A 15202-nucleotide genomic window follows, 5' to 3' on the forward strand; every position below is an offset into this window, starting at 1 on the left:
GTAACCAAAACCCATAGGTACCCCAAAAGCAATTGAAATTAAGAAAAAAAAAAAAATCCAACTCAAAAGATGTAGTCTGCCATTACTGAGAGTACTGAGGCTCTAAATGTAATTCTAAAAAGAGGAGTTTCTAAAAATATTTTAAACATTACTAGAATAAGAACACAACTTCCCTGTTCCTCAAAAAGTTAAACATAGAATAACCATATGAGCAAGCAATTCTACTTCTGGGTATATACCCAAGATAAATGAAAACATATGTCCACACAGAAATTTGCACATGAACATTTCTATCAGCATAATTCATAATAGCCAAAGGGTGGAAACAACCCAATATTCCACAAGAGCTGGATGGATAAACTGTAGTATACACAAACAATGAAATAGTATTCAGACATAACAAGAAACAGAGTATGGATACGTGCTATAATTTCCATGAACCTCTAAAACATTGTGTCTCAACTGGGAATATACTCGTAACTTTACATAAGAAACATGATCTTGATCAAATTTTTAGAGTTCTTTCCTGCCACTACGTATGCTAGAACACCTCCTCAGTAAAAAAGCAAGAGAACCAAATTAAAAACTACTCTGCTGGCCACAAAACCAGCCAGGTGGACCTCCTTAATAAACTGATCATAATGGAGTAGCCAAAATGGCAATGCTGTTTGTTCTTTGACACTTAAATTTGAGGAACCGGGATAGGGTATCAACGATGTCTGTGGATTACACCATTAGCAGGTCTAAGCATACAGGCTATTATCACTATTTAAAATTTTCTTTTAAAGGAAGTTTAAAGGAAAGACAACCTACTATCAGTGATATCAGCTGTGCATAACCAACCAACGCCTACAAATAAACCGTGCAGATCAGTAAAGGCTAACAAAATGCCCAAAATATTCTGTTGGATTTCTTCCCTCTGGCAAGGGTCCTGCTCAAAGTCGTTTTTAAAAATTCATGTGTGTCCAACTTATCTTTACCTTCTATCACTGCTATTAAATGTTCTCTTAACCTTTCAACAGCCATTTTCTAAATGACTTAGGTCAGACGGGAGACCAAGCAAGACTGTGAGGCATCCGCCACATCCATCATCAGTATTAAAATTCATAACTTAATAGTTGTGGGAAATGACATCTTCCTTTATGAAAGAAAAACAGTGTATTATATGCATATGAATAATTCAGCCTCTATCACATTGCAAGTTTAATGGAAACACTTACTTCTTTGAGAGCAGCTGGGATTTTTTTCTGTTTCCTCCCTGATGGAATGCTATGTAAGACTGATGATAAGGCACTTGAAGGAGATTTGTGATTTCCAGGAGATCCAATCCTAGGGGAGTGCTGGTGATCTAGAACAAACCAGGCACACTTTGTAGGCAATGCTCAGCATTTTGCAATTCAATTTCATTCAAATCCATAATACTGTTGCATAAAATATCCATGGAAGGACACTAAGAAACAACATTGATAGCTCCTGGAAAAGGACAATGGATGGCTGGGACCTGAGTGGAAGGCAGACTTTCTACTCTCTATGGTTTTATACTTTTTGAACTTTAAACCATGTGAAAGGATTACTCTTGCGTGCCTTTAGAATTATGAAACGTGACTATACTACCAACTTAAAAAAAAAACCCAAAAAACCTTCCCTACTGACATAAACCCCAAAGAACCCTGGTATTGTTAAGTGTTTAGATACTAGACCAACTCCAATGAACAAAGTAGTTAAAAAGGGGCTATTGGATATGGATGAAGAAGTAATGAATTCTGACTGTAGAGGTTCAGGGAAACCTGAGAAGATAATAAGATAAAAGTTGACTGGCCGGGCATGGTGGCTCACGCCTGTAATCCCAGCACTTTGGGAGGCCAAGGTGGGTGGATCAAGAGGTCAGGAGATCGAGACCATCTAGCTAACACGGTGAAACCCCGTCTCTACTAAAAATACAAAAAATTTAGCTGGGCGTGGTGGTGAGCACCTGTAGTCCCAGCTACTCAGGAGGCTGAGGTAGGAGAATGGAGGGAACCCAGGAGGCGGAGCTTGCAGTGAGCCGAGATCGCGCCACTGCACTCCAGCCTGGACGACAGAGTGAGACTCCATCTCAAAACAAACAAACAAACAAACAAATAAAATAAAATAAAAGTTGGCCATGAAGGAATAAGTAGGAATTTGCCAGGTTAAAATAAACAGGAGGAACACTGCACACCAAGTGTGAGCAAAGGCAGAGAGGTATGAAATTAAATCATCTATTTGGAGAATAATGAGACCAGATTTAAAAAGGGGGCTGGTTTGAAGGAAACTGGACTGTTGTTTATATGTTTTAGACTGGGGAGTGACATGAGCAGATTAAATTTGGAAAAACTGATTATATCTGGCAGTACTAAGGAGAAAGGACTAACAGCAGGAAAACTTGTTAGGAAATTGTTATAGTTGTCTAGATGAGAGATAACAAAGGCCTTATTAGGGCTGGGATGGAGAAATCAAGACAAAGATTTTTGACGATAAAATTGACAAGAGTTACTAACCAAATGTGTATAGGTGATGAGGAAGGAGAATTCAAAGACGAATTTTCAATGTCTGCAGTTTATACCATATACCCAGACTAACGGGAGGAACATAAAGGAAGAGATGGATGGGTCTTCTTGGAAAATGTATACAGACAATAAATTATTAATCTAGAAATATGTACACTCTGAAATATCATGTCATCCACTTAGAAATTCCTCCTTGCTAATAAAAAGCTATCCTTCAGGGAAATGAAGAACAGACTTTTAAAAATTTAGATCCTGGCCAGGCGTGGTGGCTTATGCCTGTAATCCCAGCACTTGGGGAGGCTGAGGCAGGTGCATCATTTGACGTCACAAGTTTGAGACCAGCTTGGTCAACATGGTAAGACCCCCATCTCTACTAAAATACAAAAAGTAGCCAGGCATGGTCGCGTGTGCCTGTAATCCCAGCTACTCAGGAGGCTGAGGTAGGAGAATCGCTTGAACCTGAGAGGTGGAGGTTGCAGATTACGTCACTATACTCCAGCCTGGGCAACAGTGGAAGACCCCATCTCAAAATAAATAAGTAAATAAATAAATAAAATTTAGATCCTACAGGTTTCAGGAATTTAACTAAAAATCTTTTCCCAAAACATAGACCTGAGCAGTCCTGCTAAGCTGCATTCATTTTACTGGAGGACACCTACAAATAAGGAGCAGGGAAATAGGAAGTATCATTTCGTGTTTGGTCAAAAAGCTGCACATTCAGATGTACATTAAAATCTCACTGAATCAGTTCAACTGACTAGAATTAAGCTAACGAAGTGCCACCTAATACGCTTCCACAGAGAATTACTTTACATATAGGTAAAATGATTTGTAATGAGCACGCTATCATGTGAAACTATAGAGACTTCAAAATTACTTGAAAGTTAAAGTTCCCTTTTACTGTTTCAAGTGTTTTACCCTGTAATTACATTTCTACAGTTTTCTTAGCAAAACTTTTTATACAGACTAAAACCAAATTTCAGCCCAACCTCTCCCAGAATTACAACAAAATATGATTAAGAAAGCTTACTATAAATTTGGAGATAAGTATCAACAATCATATTGCTAATGTACCGAAGGTGTTTCTGTCAGAAGGTTGTTTGAAAACATCTGAGGAATAAAGGACTTTTCGGTTAAATCTTTACTTATATATTACCTAATTTCTGCAGTTCTTGGAAACAATGTTCACATACTCTTGCTGGTTGATTTTTCAGGTAATCTAAGCCATACTTATTGGATGAACAAGCTTGGCATACAATCTGAAAACACATTGGAATTACTCCATTAATTTCATTAGAATAACTTGTGTTTCCAAACCATAAAGTATGTTACAATTTACAGTGCCATCCACTTTTCAAAACAGTTTCAGAGTCACTGAGTCTCACTTTGTCTCAATAACAACTCTAAGGAGTTCAAGCATATAGTGAACTAATGCATGGTACCACCGTTGAAAGATGAAGGGGCAACAGATGATTACTTACAGAGAGCTGACGACATAAAATAATAAAGTCAAGGAATTAATACATGCAAAATGCTTAGAACAGTACCTGGCATGCAAAAAAGCCTGTGAGGTATACTGATCACCATCACTGTCACCATCATAATCATCACTGCTGCAGCAACGACCACGTCTCTGCTCCTCTACCAAGTTTTTGGGCTCCGTACTAAATGCTCTTTAAATAGAACCTCATTTAATCTTTAGAGTAACTCTCTGATGTCACTGTTTCTACACCCATTTTACTAATGAGATCATGAAGGCTTAGAAACATCACTAGGGATAACTTCAACGCTGAACATTCCCCCTACTGAATACTATAGATACTTAGTACTAGAGAGATGCAGTTTAAATAATAGCTGTAAATGTGAGGGCTGATTTAATTGTGGATTTGTTAGATTTCGTTTTTGAATCAAAGTTATTTATTACTGATGTTCTAATGTAACTCTGAAGTAGGAGGGTGGAAGTTCACTAAGAAGATTCCCCCTGCCCCTAAATATTTAGAGGAAACACCATTCATGTTTTCTACCATTAACATAATTGTTATTGTTATTCTTGAACTATAATGGTTTACGAGGGGAAATATGCTTCCTCACTATGTACAGCCTGGAGACAGTGAAGACCACAATGGAGATGGGTGTTATCCTCGCCAACCTTTCCACAGGCCCGGCAGTGGTGTCGTCTCCAGGTGAGAGTAAATTCACTTGTGCAGATCATACACATTGTGGCTCTGGTATCTGGAATCCAGATGGGAGCCTTCGACCCAAGAGGACTAACTTCCTCTTTATTTTCTGAGTCTGCCTGCGGAAGAAGAACAGCTTCTGATCATCTCCATGCACACTGCCTGCCTTTTTATTTGGCAGTGTCATCTCACACTACCACTAAGATGGGGATGAGGGCCAGGTGCAGTGGCTCACACCTGTAATCCCAGCATTTTGGGAGGCCGAGTCTGGCGCATCACATGAGGTACGGAGTTCCTGACCAGCCTGGCAAACATGGTGAAACCCTGTCTCTACTAAAAATACAAAAATTAGCTGGGTATGGGGGCCAGTGCCTGTGATCCCAGCTACTCAGGAGGCTGAGGCAGGAGAATTACTTGAACCTGGGAGGCGGAAGTTGCAATGAGCCGAGATTGTGCCACTGCACTCCAGCCTGGGCGACAGAGTGGGACTCTGTCTCAAGAAAAAAAAGATGGGGATAAAATATGGGCTATTGGCTGAGAGAGGTGGCTCACGCCTGTAATCCCAGCACTTTGAGAGGCCAAGGCGGTCAGATCACAAGGTCAAGAGATCAAGACCATCCTGGCCAACATGGTGAAACCCCGTCTCTACTAAAAATACAAAAATTAGCTGGGCGTGGTGGCATGTGCCTGTAGTCCCAGCTACTTGGGAGGCTGAGGCAGGAAAATCGCTTGAATCCGGAAGGCAGAGGTTACAGTAAGCTGAGATTGTGCCACTGTACTCCAGCCTGGTGACAGCAAGAGTCCGAAGAAAGAAAGAGAAAGAAAAGAGAGAGAGAGAGAGAGAAAGAGAGAGAGAGAAAGAAAGAAAGAAAGAAAGAAAGAAAGAAAGAAAGAAAGAGAGAGAGAAAGAGTAAGAGAGAGAGTAAGAGAGAGGAGGGAGGGAGGGAGGGAGGGAGGGAGGGAGGGAGGGAGGGAAGGAAGGAAGGAAGGAAGGAAGGAAGGAAGGAAGGAAGTAAATAAATAAATAAATATGGGCTATTGGCCAGGCACAGTGGCTCACGCCTGTAATCTCAGCACTTTGGGAGGCTGAGGCAGGTGGAAAACCTGAGGTCAGGAGTTTGAGACCAGCCTGGCCAGCATGGTGAAACCCCATCTCTACTAAAAATATAAAATTAGCCTGGCGTGGTGGCGCATGCCTGTAATCCCAGCTGCTCGGGAGACTGAGGCAGGAGAACACTTGAACCCAGGAGGCAGAGGTTGCAGTGAGCTATCGCACCATTGCACTCCAGCCTGGGAAACAAGAGCAAAATTCCGTCTCAAAAAAAAAAAAAAAAGAAAAAAAGGAAAGGAAAGAAATACGGGTTATTATATTTTTCATGTGCTCAGAATACTAAGTTTAGCTACAATCTAAAAATCTTCTAATACAAACTTAACTTAAAAAGATGCTTGTGGTAATGGGATGGCAGCTGATTAGCTGAACCTTAAACTATTTCGTATTTTCTAAATTTCCTACAATGAAGTTTTATAGCTGAGAAAATACATGAATATGCTAGATGCTATCACAGACTTGCAGTGAGACATTAATAGGAGGATAAACTTTCAGTGCTGAAATTAGACATTAATCTGTAGAGTAACTCTCTGATGTCCAGTCCAATCATTCTCTGAAACACATGTTGCTTTCCTAAACCCCTGTGAAATGTTTAAGGTAAAAACTTTGAAATGCACTGGGAAAAAAAAAAAAAGAAGACAATACCTCATCAAGACTCCTACTAGGACAGAAGGTGATCCTTTTCTTGGCATACTCTTCTATTGCCCTGGAAATCGCTTCTAGCCATTCATCCCTTTCTGTGGCAGAACTGTTGGGGGCAAAAGGTTTCATCAACCAGATGTCAGCTTTTGTTCTTTTCCTTTTTCTTCTTTTCCTTCTCCCATGGCAACAGATCCCACCACCCTCCAACAATACTAGTCAAAAAAGCAGCAACCCTGAGGTTTAGTGAACAGATCATCAGAACAGACAACAAAGAACCCATGATGCATTTTAGCAAATACGATGCTTATTTTTCTTTCCAAAAGTTCTGCTTTATATTAAATAGCTTTTGAACTCTCCTCAATTTGGAAATACTTTTGGTTTGGTTTAAAGGATAACTGTACAATTAATAATGATGATTATTTATACAGCCAGGGAGTTTCTTAAGACATCATACTAGAATTTTAAAAGATTCTAATAAGTCAAGTTTCAAATTCCAATTTATAGCATAGAATACTAAATATCTTTAGATTGCTAATTACTAAAACTTTCTAGAAAGGGCACTGGGGTGAAGGGAACATATTTTTTTGTATTAGAAAGCAGATGTTGACAAAGCCGTTCACATGGGAAAGGCGGCAGTTGTTGTTAGGGCTTCTCTACCTATTTCACCCACCAAGTTCTCTGTCCCTACCCAGCTCATCAGGAAATATCTTTTCATTCAGCGCCAGATGGGAGTGGGCTAAACAGGGGCAAGCTTGGTCAGACAAGGGTATTTTTTTTTCTGTTTTTCCAGCCATGCCTCTTTCCCAAAACTATGCTAACTCCAAATTATTACTGGTATCAGCATACTTATGAAACCACTGTTTACATTTTTTTGTGTGTATTTAAAACTGAGAGGCACATGTTAAGTATTATAAATAAAAATAAATATATAAATCTATACATACACAGTAGAGAAAGAGCAGAAAAGAGGAAGGGAGAGGAAACGAGAGAAAGAAAGACTTTAATAAATAATTAAAACTCCATCATAATAAAACAAAATTGATCAGAATGGGATTGTGACTGTGTTAAAAAAAAAAAAAAAGGTCTGTAGTTTAATTTAGAGAGGCATTTTGAGGTATACAGAAGTAAAATTGGCCAGGCACGGTGGCTCACGCCTGTAATCCCAACACTTTGGGAGGCTAAGGTGGGTGGATCATTTGAGCTCAGGAGTTCGAGACCAGCCTGGCCAACATGGTGAAACCCTGTCTCTACTAAAAAACAAAAATTAGCCGGGTATGGTGGTGCATGCCTGTAATCCCAGCTACTCGGGGGGCTGAGGCAGGAGAATTGCTTGAACCAAGGAGGTGGAGGTTGTAGTGAGCTGAGATAGTGCCACTGCACTCTAGCCGGGGTGACAGAGCAAGACACTGTCTCAAAAAAAAAAAAAAAAAGGCAGAAGTAAAATGACCTGATATCTGCAATTTGTTTTAAAATAGAAAATTATGAAACAGGAAAATCAGTGGCAAAATCTTGATCATTATTTTTAGTTTGGGTGACTGAATATGCAGTTTTTGGTATTATTTGTCCTAATTTTAAGTATATTTGAACTCTTTGTTTTTGTTTTTGTTTTTGTTTTTTGAGACAGAGTCTCGCTCTATCACCCAGGCTGGAGTGCAGTGGCGCGATCTCGGCTCACTGCAAACTCCGCCTCCTGGATTCACACCATTCTCCTGTCTCAGCCTCCTGAGTAGCTGGGACTACAGGCGCCGGCCACTACGCCCGGCTAATTTTTTGTATTTTTAGTAGAGACAGGGTTTCATTGTGTTACCCAGGATGGTTTTGATCTCCTGACCTTGTGATCCGCCTGCCTCGGCCTCCCAAAGTGCTGGGATTACAGGCATGAGCCACCGCGCCCGGCCTATTTGAACTCTTAAACAGTGTTTCTAAAATAAAAAATTCCACCATTAATAATGGTACATATAGACATATGTTGCTGTATTTCAGAGAACCCAGGGCAGGTCAAGAATAGAAACCACTCACCTTGCCTACAATCATCATTCTCAGAAAGCATCTCCCTAATCCATGGCTTGAGTGCCATTTAGAATGTTCATTCACATGGATTAAAAAAGGTAGAAATCCAGTTTACAAATAAAATTTTAAAACACATTTCTCAAATTTTCGTTATATACAAAGAACAACAAAAAAGAAATAACCCCTTTCTCTCTAAACCAAACAAAACCACACCTTATTTACCGCTACTATTCTAGCATTACTGCCAAAACTGGATGCCATTTAACAGTTACTACGTCAGCCAGCTCTGCTAAATGCTTAGCAAATGTCACCATGTCTCACCCTCAGAGCTTCCGCATGGAATACACATTGGATCTTACACCCCCTGCCCCCAACTACAACATCATCACCCACCTTCACCGTTTACAGGTAAGGAAACTGAGAATTAGTAATGTTTCATAATTTGCTTTATAGACAACAGACTACTAAGTGATGAGCTGGTATTAAACCCAAGTGTAGTTAAGGACTGAACCTCTCACCACCAGGTCATTGCTAGCCTCTGCTCATGTTCTCTGCAGAACTACATGATGAGAACACACGCTCAGGGTTCCAAGCAAACATTCATAAAAATTACCATCTCTCCCTCCCTCCCCGACTCCTCACTAGAAGAGTAACAGAAAGCAGAGAGGCAGATGGTAAATTTGAGAATTGCTGTTGGATTCTTCTGGAATCCGGGGAGCATGTGGAATGTGATTCAACTGTGCAAATCATGTCACATATGCTGTTCTTTCATTTAATCATTCCTGGCTCTCTCCTGTGTGGGGTTCTGCCAAGACAATGTTTACCAGCTCTTGATAACACATTTCTCACAGACCACACACATTTGCCCGCAGCATCCAGTGGAGATATTCTAGTCTCCTTTTGTAACATGATTAGCAGAAGAATCAGCATCTTCCTCAAACTGAAAAACTGTTAAGTCAAGTATTATTTTCTTTATAGAATGTGTATAGTACAAGAAAGCAAATTTGTGTCAAGTACCACTTTCCCAATGACTGGGATGAACTGCCAAGGGTTAAAAACCTGGCCAGGCATGGTGGCTCATGCCTGTAATCCCAGCACTTTGGGAGGCCGAGGAGGGCAGATCACCTGAGGTCAGGAGTTTGAGACCAGCCTGGCCAACATGGCAAAACCCCGTCTCTACTAAGAATACAAAAATTAGCCAGGCATGGTGGTGTGCACCTGTAGTCACAGCTACTCAGGAGGCTGAGGCAGGAGAATCACCTGAATCTGGGAGGTGGTGGTTGCAGTGAGCTGAGATCGTGCCACTGCACTCCAGCCTGGGCAACAAAGTGAGACTGTGTCTCAAAAAAAAAAAAAAAAAGGGTTAGGGGTTGTTCGTCCATGCCATACCATTTACTACTTGGACTAACTGCAGGATGCCTCTGAGGTTCAAAGGCCACACCACTTTGATTTGTGAATAACATTGTGAGTAATGTTCACTAGGAGCCTACTAAGTCAGGACCTAAGCCAAGAACTGGGCACACAAAATATACCTCACTTGTAAGGATGCACACTGAATTGAGGTGAAACATGTAATTAACATATGATGTAACAAATGTAGATAAATAACACAGAAGTAGTAAATTACCTTATGTAAGTAGCAGGGATGGCTTTGCAAAGGTGATGACAAAGTTAGGGCTTGAAGAGTTACAGGAGTTTGGCAGGGCACTCTGTCTCTCTGTGTACCCTCATTCAGTCTGCCAGGTGTGGTCATCTCTAAGCTGATGGTGCCCAAATACATGCCTCTGGCCCCAACTTCCCTCTGAAATCCAGATCCTTACAGAAACTGCCCTTTGATGGCTGCATTTGGATGTTGCATAGGCACCTTACATTCCACATGCACACCTGAAACTCAACTCCCAATTTCTCCCTTAAAGCCACTCCTCTCCCAGTGCTCCCTGTCACAGTGCATGGCACCACCTCCCAATTCATAGTATATGCTGGAGTCTCCTCTGAAGAACTCCTCTTATACCCTGTGTCCAATCAGTCCCCTCCTTTAGGCCACCTCCCAAACCATATTCCATGCAGCAGCCGTAAACTCTTTAAAAAATGCCAATCTGATCATATCATTCCCTTGTATAAGCCTTTCAGTGGCTTCCTGTGGCTCTTAGGCTAAAGAGCAAATCCCACAAGATGGTTCTGCAGCATCTAAGTCACCTGTCCCTCCAGGCTTGTCCTGGGTCATTCTCCTCCTCATTCTTGAGCTCATGCCACACTGGCCTTCCAAATCTCTGAATATGTCATGCCCCTTCTCACCTAAGGACCTTTGTACACAGTGCTCCTAATGACCAGGAGGCTCTTCCTTTTTCCTCTTTGCCCCTCTGACTCCTACTTATCTTTCCTAAGTCAATATAAACAGCAAGGGTTGTAAGGAAGAGGCTGCCCTCTCTCCCCCATTGTAGTTTAAGGTCCTTTGCTTTACAGCCTCCTAGCCTCCGGTACTTTTTCTGTACATCATTTAATCACCCAATACTTAATTGTGTTAATATTTGCTAAGTGCATGTCCTCCTCCAGGGAATGTCAGCTCAGTGAAGGAAGGGCCCTTTTAATTTTTTTTTTTTTTTTTTTTTGAGACGGAGTCTCGCTCTGTTGCCCAGACTGGAGTGCAGTAGTGCGATCTCGGCTCACTGTAACTTCTGCCTCCCAAGTTCAAGCAATTCTCCTGCCTCAGCCTCCTGAGTAGCTGGGATTACAGGCGTGTACCACTATGCCCAGCTAATTTTTGTATTTTTAGTATAAAATATTAAACGGGGTTTCACCATGTTGGCCAGGCTGGTCTTGAACTCCTGACCTCAAGTGGTCCGCCTGCCTTGGCCTCTCAAAGTGTTGGGATTACAGGTGTGAGCCACTGTACCCAACTTGACCCTTTTAATTTTTAATCTACTATGTCCTGATGCCCAGCACAATGCCTGGCCCAAGGTAGAGGCTCCATACTCCTTACTGAACAAAGGGATGAACTGCAGGTGGAAGTAACACCTGTGGAAGGCAGACAGCGGTGGAGTTGGCTGGCATGCATGGAGTCACACGCAGATCTGTGCTGATAGAGTATGCAGTGTGTTGGTGGGAGGGGATGGAGAGACTTAATAGGGATGAGGCCTCCTTACCCCCTTTAATATGGGATGCAGTACCAGACTAACTGGTTGGAGGAATTTGAAAGGAGAGCATGGTATACCAATGACATTCAATATGCCTTAGCTCTCTTTCCCTCCTGCAAGCTTGATCCTCCCTTGGAAATTTATTTTTCCTTTATCGAGAACTTTCCAGTTCAATTATTTCTCCTGCAGAGCCCACATTCAGCCCAATATTGGGCTTTTTCTGATTCATATCATTGTTCATCACTTTAACCCAAGACACACCATCATCTACTGCCCACTCACTACCTGGTTGCCCAACTTCTACTCTAGTCTCCTGATGGTCTGTCTTCTACAAAGAAGCCGGTGTGATCTTTTACAAATATAAAGTCGATATTATCACTTAGCTAAAAACTCTTAAAAATGCAATGACCTTACTATGGGTGGCCCCCAGCTCTTGCCCCCAAACTGTAACTCACATTTAATCTCCCCTGGTACTAGGGGAGTACTAGGCTCTACCTATACTGGACTTCTTGCTGTTTAACAGACTACACCCTTACATACCTCCCTGGTATGTCTTTTGTTCTTGCTGTTCCTTCCATCTAGGATTTGCTTCTGGTCTCTGATGCTCCTCAGAGATAACTTTTCTGATCCCCCCTCACCCCATAAAAGTTCTTGACCTAATCACTTTCTATCTGCTCAGCCTACTTTATTCTTCTTTATAACACTGAATACTCCAAACTATTTATATGTGCATATATATAAATAAACCCGATTATTGTGTATCTCCCACTTTAGAATAAAGGCTTATCCTTAAAGGCAGGGATTGCACATCCCCAGCTCCTGAACAGGGTAGGTGATGCCCAGTAAACATTTGTCGAATGGTCGATGGTGGACAGTCTCCTTCCCTAATGGCTCTCCATCTGCCAGTCTCCAAACAATGACTTCCTCTCATCACTAAAGTTAGACTCAGCAATGATTGCTCTCAGTTATCACTGCTTATCACTGAGCCCCAGACTACTAACAAAAAGACAAACAGGATTGCCCGGACCAGCTGGCCGCTTGCTGCCGTGGCTACACCGTCTCGCCCACTCATGTTACTACTGCTGCCATCCACAGAGGGCTGCTTCTTGGGGACAAGACTCCCAACTTTGAGGCACTGTTGGCTGATACAGCACTGTTGGCTGTATCTGTTCCCACGACCTTCTAGGAGACTCCTGTGGCATTCTTTTTTCCCACCCTCAGGACTCTACACCAGTTTACACCATGGAGCTTGGCAGAGCTGCAAAGCTGGCACCAGAATTCACCAAGAGTAATGTCAAGTTGATTGCCCTTGTAACAGACAGTACTGAGGAACATCTTGCCTGGTGCAAGGATATCAATGCTTAACAGTGATGAGCCAACAGAAAAATGCCCTTTTCCCATCATTGATGGTAAGGATCAGGAAGGACCTTGACATCTTGTTGGGCATGCTGGATCCTTCCAAGATGGAAGAAAAGGAATGGGTGTGAGAGCTTGTGGTGTTTATTTTTGCTCCTGATAAGAAACTGAAGCTGTCTACCCAGCTACCACTAGCAGCAACCTGGATGAGATTCGCGGGGTAGTTCTCTCTCTCCAGCTGACAGCAGAAGAGAGAAGAGTTCTCTCTCCAGCTTACCCTGATGGATAAGAAGAATGGAAATAGTTATGTTGCTGGGCATGGTGGCTCATGGCTGTAATTCCAGCACTTTGGGAGGCCAAGGCGAGCGGATCACTTGAGGTCAGGAGTTCCGAGACCAGCCTGGCCAACATAGTGAAACTCCATCTCTACTAAAAATCCAAGAAAAATTTAGCCAGGTGTGGTGGCGCAAACCTGTGGTCCCAGTGACTCAGAATACTAGGGCAGGAGAATTGCTCGAACCCAGGAGGTGGAGGTTGCAGTGAGTCGAGATTGCGTCAGTGCACCCCTGGGCAACAGAGCGAGACTCTGTCACAAAAAGGAAAAAAAAAAAAGTTACAGAAATATAAACCTTGATCAGAGCCATTACACCTGTCTGGTACTGATCTGGAAATCATGAACATCCAGGTATTTACCTGACAACCAAAGAAAAACATTTACTATAATTTCCTGAATTATTTAATCTTAATAAAATAGATTACTGTTTTTCACCAAGGCTCAGTTTTACTTGGGAAACAGAAGTGCAATTAAAACTTGACTTTTCTATAGGCATTTCCTCCTTGGAATTTTGAAAATAACTTTCTTGATTTTAAGAACCAAGCTCAAGCACTCACTGGGAACATGATACACAGGGGGTCTTAATGTTCTTTGAACTTTCTTTCTTTCCTTTTCTCTCTCTCTCTCTCTCTCTTTCTTTCTAGATGGAGCCTCACTCTGTCGCCAGGCTGGAGTGCAGTGGTGTGATCTTGGTTCACTGCAACCTCCGCTTCCCAGGTTCAAGCAATTCTCCTGCCTCAGCCTCCTGACTAGCTGGGACTACAGGTACGTGCCACCACACCCGGCTAATTTTTATATTTTTAGTAGAGATGGGGTTTCACCATGTTGGCCAGGATGGTCTCTATCTCCTGATTTCATGATCCACCCGCCTCGGCATCCCAAAGTGCTGGGATTACAGGCGTGAGCCACTTCGCCCGGCCTTGTTCTTTGAACTTTTGTTCAAACTCCTCTATCCCTCAAAAATGAAAAAAGGGCTAAACGCAATCCTGCCTGTAGCACTTTGGGAGGCTGAGGCAGGCGGATCACCTGAACCAGGAGTTCAAGACCAGCCTGGCCAACACGGTGAAACCTCATCTCTATTTTAAAATTTAAAAAGATGGCCAGACATGGTGACTCACACCTGTAATCCCAGCACTTTGAGAGGCTGAGGCAGGTGGATCACTTGAGGTTAGGAGTTCAAGACCAGCCTGGGCAACATGGTGAAACCATGTCTCTACTAAAAATACAAAACTTAGCTGGGTGTGGTGGCACATGCCTGTAATCCCAGCTACTTGAGAGGCTGAGGCACAAGAATCGCTTGAACCTGGGAGGCAGAGGCTGCAGTCAGCCGAGATCGTGCCACTGTACTCCAGTTTGGGCAACAGAGTGAGACCCTGTCTCAAAAAAAAGGAAAACAAAAGAAAGAAAAAAGTCACAATGCCAAGTGACCAAGAGTTTACCTGCACTCTCTAAATATTGGTATCTGGTGGATGCTTCAGGTACCCCCAAGAGCTTTGCTTGTTCTGACTGGTAGCCACACAGCATTTGACAAACCCTGGACACAGGTGTTTGTCTTCTCCTGTCATCATGTATGTTAGGCAGCAGTGGTTATTGCATTTCAGAGGAGTAGCACACCCCAGGATGACTCTTGTCGTCCTCTGATTTTGGGAAATCAGACATTTTGGTTTGAGTCCTTGACATTCATGGACATAAGCAAAATTATAAAGGTTGTCAGAAACACCTAGGTTCAAATCACAGCTCCACTGCTTACTACTCATGTAACCTTAGATGTGTTATTGAACCTCTCTGAGCCTCCATTTTTCTAATCTAGAAGATCAAGATAATACTCACCCCACAAAGTTATCATGGAACTTAGAAAATAAATAGAAAACAGAACATGGGCACTGTGACTGATGCAGAGTAATACATGATTC

At 42.2% G+C, this 15202-nt stretch overlaps 2 protein-coding genes and 1 pseudogene across 5 annotated transcripts in view; 2 read left to right on the plus strand and 1 right to left on the minus strand.

Moving 5' to 3' along the window:
• METAP2 (methionyl aminopeptidase 2) overlaps positions 1-15202 on the plus strand; it is an 817888-nt gene that overhangs the window by 400573 nt on the left and 402113 nt on the right. The gene's annotated exons all lie outside the window — the stretch shown is intronic.
• Positions 1-15202, minus strand: part of FGD6 (FYVE, RhoGEF and PH domain containing 6) — a 137919-nt gene that overhangs the window by 12244 nt on the left and 110473 nt on the right. For 2 of the 4 annotated variants that reach the window (XM_050747135.1, XM_050747136.1), the window contains exons 15-18: positions 6459-6561; positions 4678-4824; positions 3685-3787; positions 1221-1348 (exon numbers count right to left, since the gene is read on the minus strand). In XM_050747135.1, the coding sequence (XP_050603092.1) occupies positions 1221-1348; positions 3685-3787; positions 4678-4824; positions 6459-6561 (481 nt within the window). Of the gene's footprint in view, positions 1-1220; positions 1349-3684; positions 3788-4619; positions 4825-6458; positions 6562-9823; positions 14927-15202 lie in introns of those variants that run through there. The other 2 variants (XR_007717551.1, XM_050747137.1) reach the window with 2 other exon arrangements.
• On the plus strand, positions 8778-13244 carry LOC126930345 (peroxiredoxin-6-like; annotated as a pseudogene).

The sequence above is a fragment of the Macaca thibetana genome, chromosome 11 (genome assembly GCF_024542745.1).
Source record: "Macaca thibetana thibetana isolate TM-01 chromosome 11, ASM2454274v1, whole genome shotgun sequence".
Lineage (NCBI taxonomy): Eukaryota > Metazoa > Chordata > Mammalia > Primates > Cercopithecidae > Macaca > Macaca thibetana.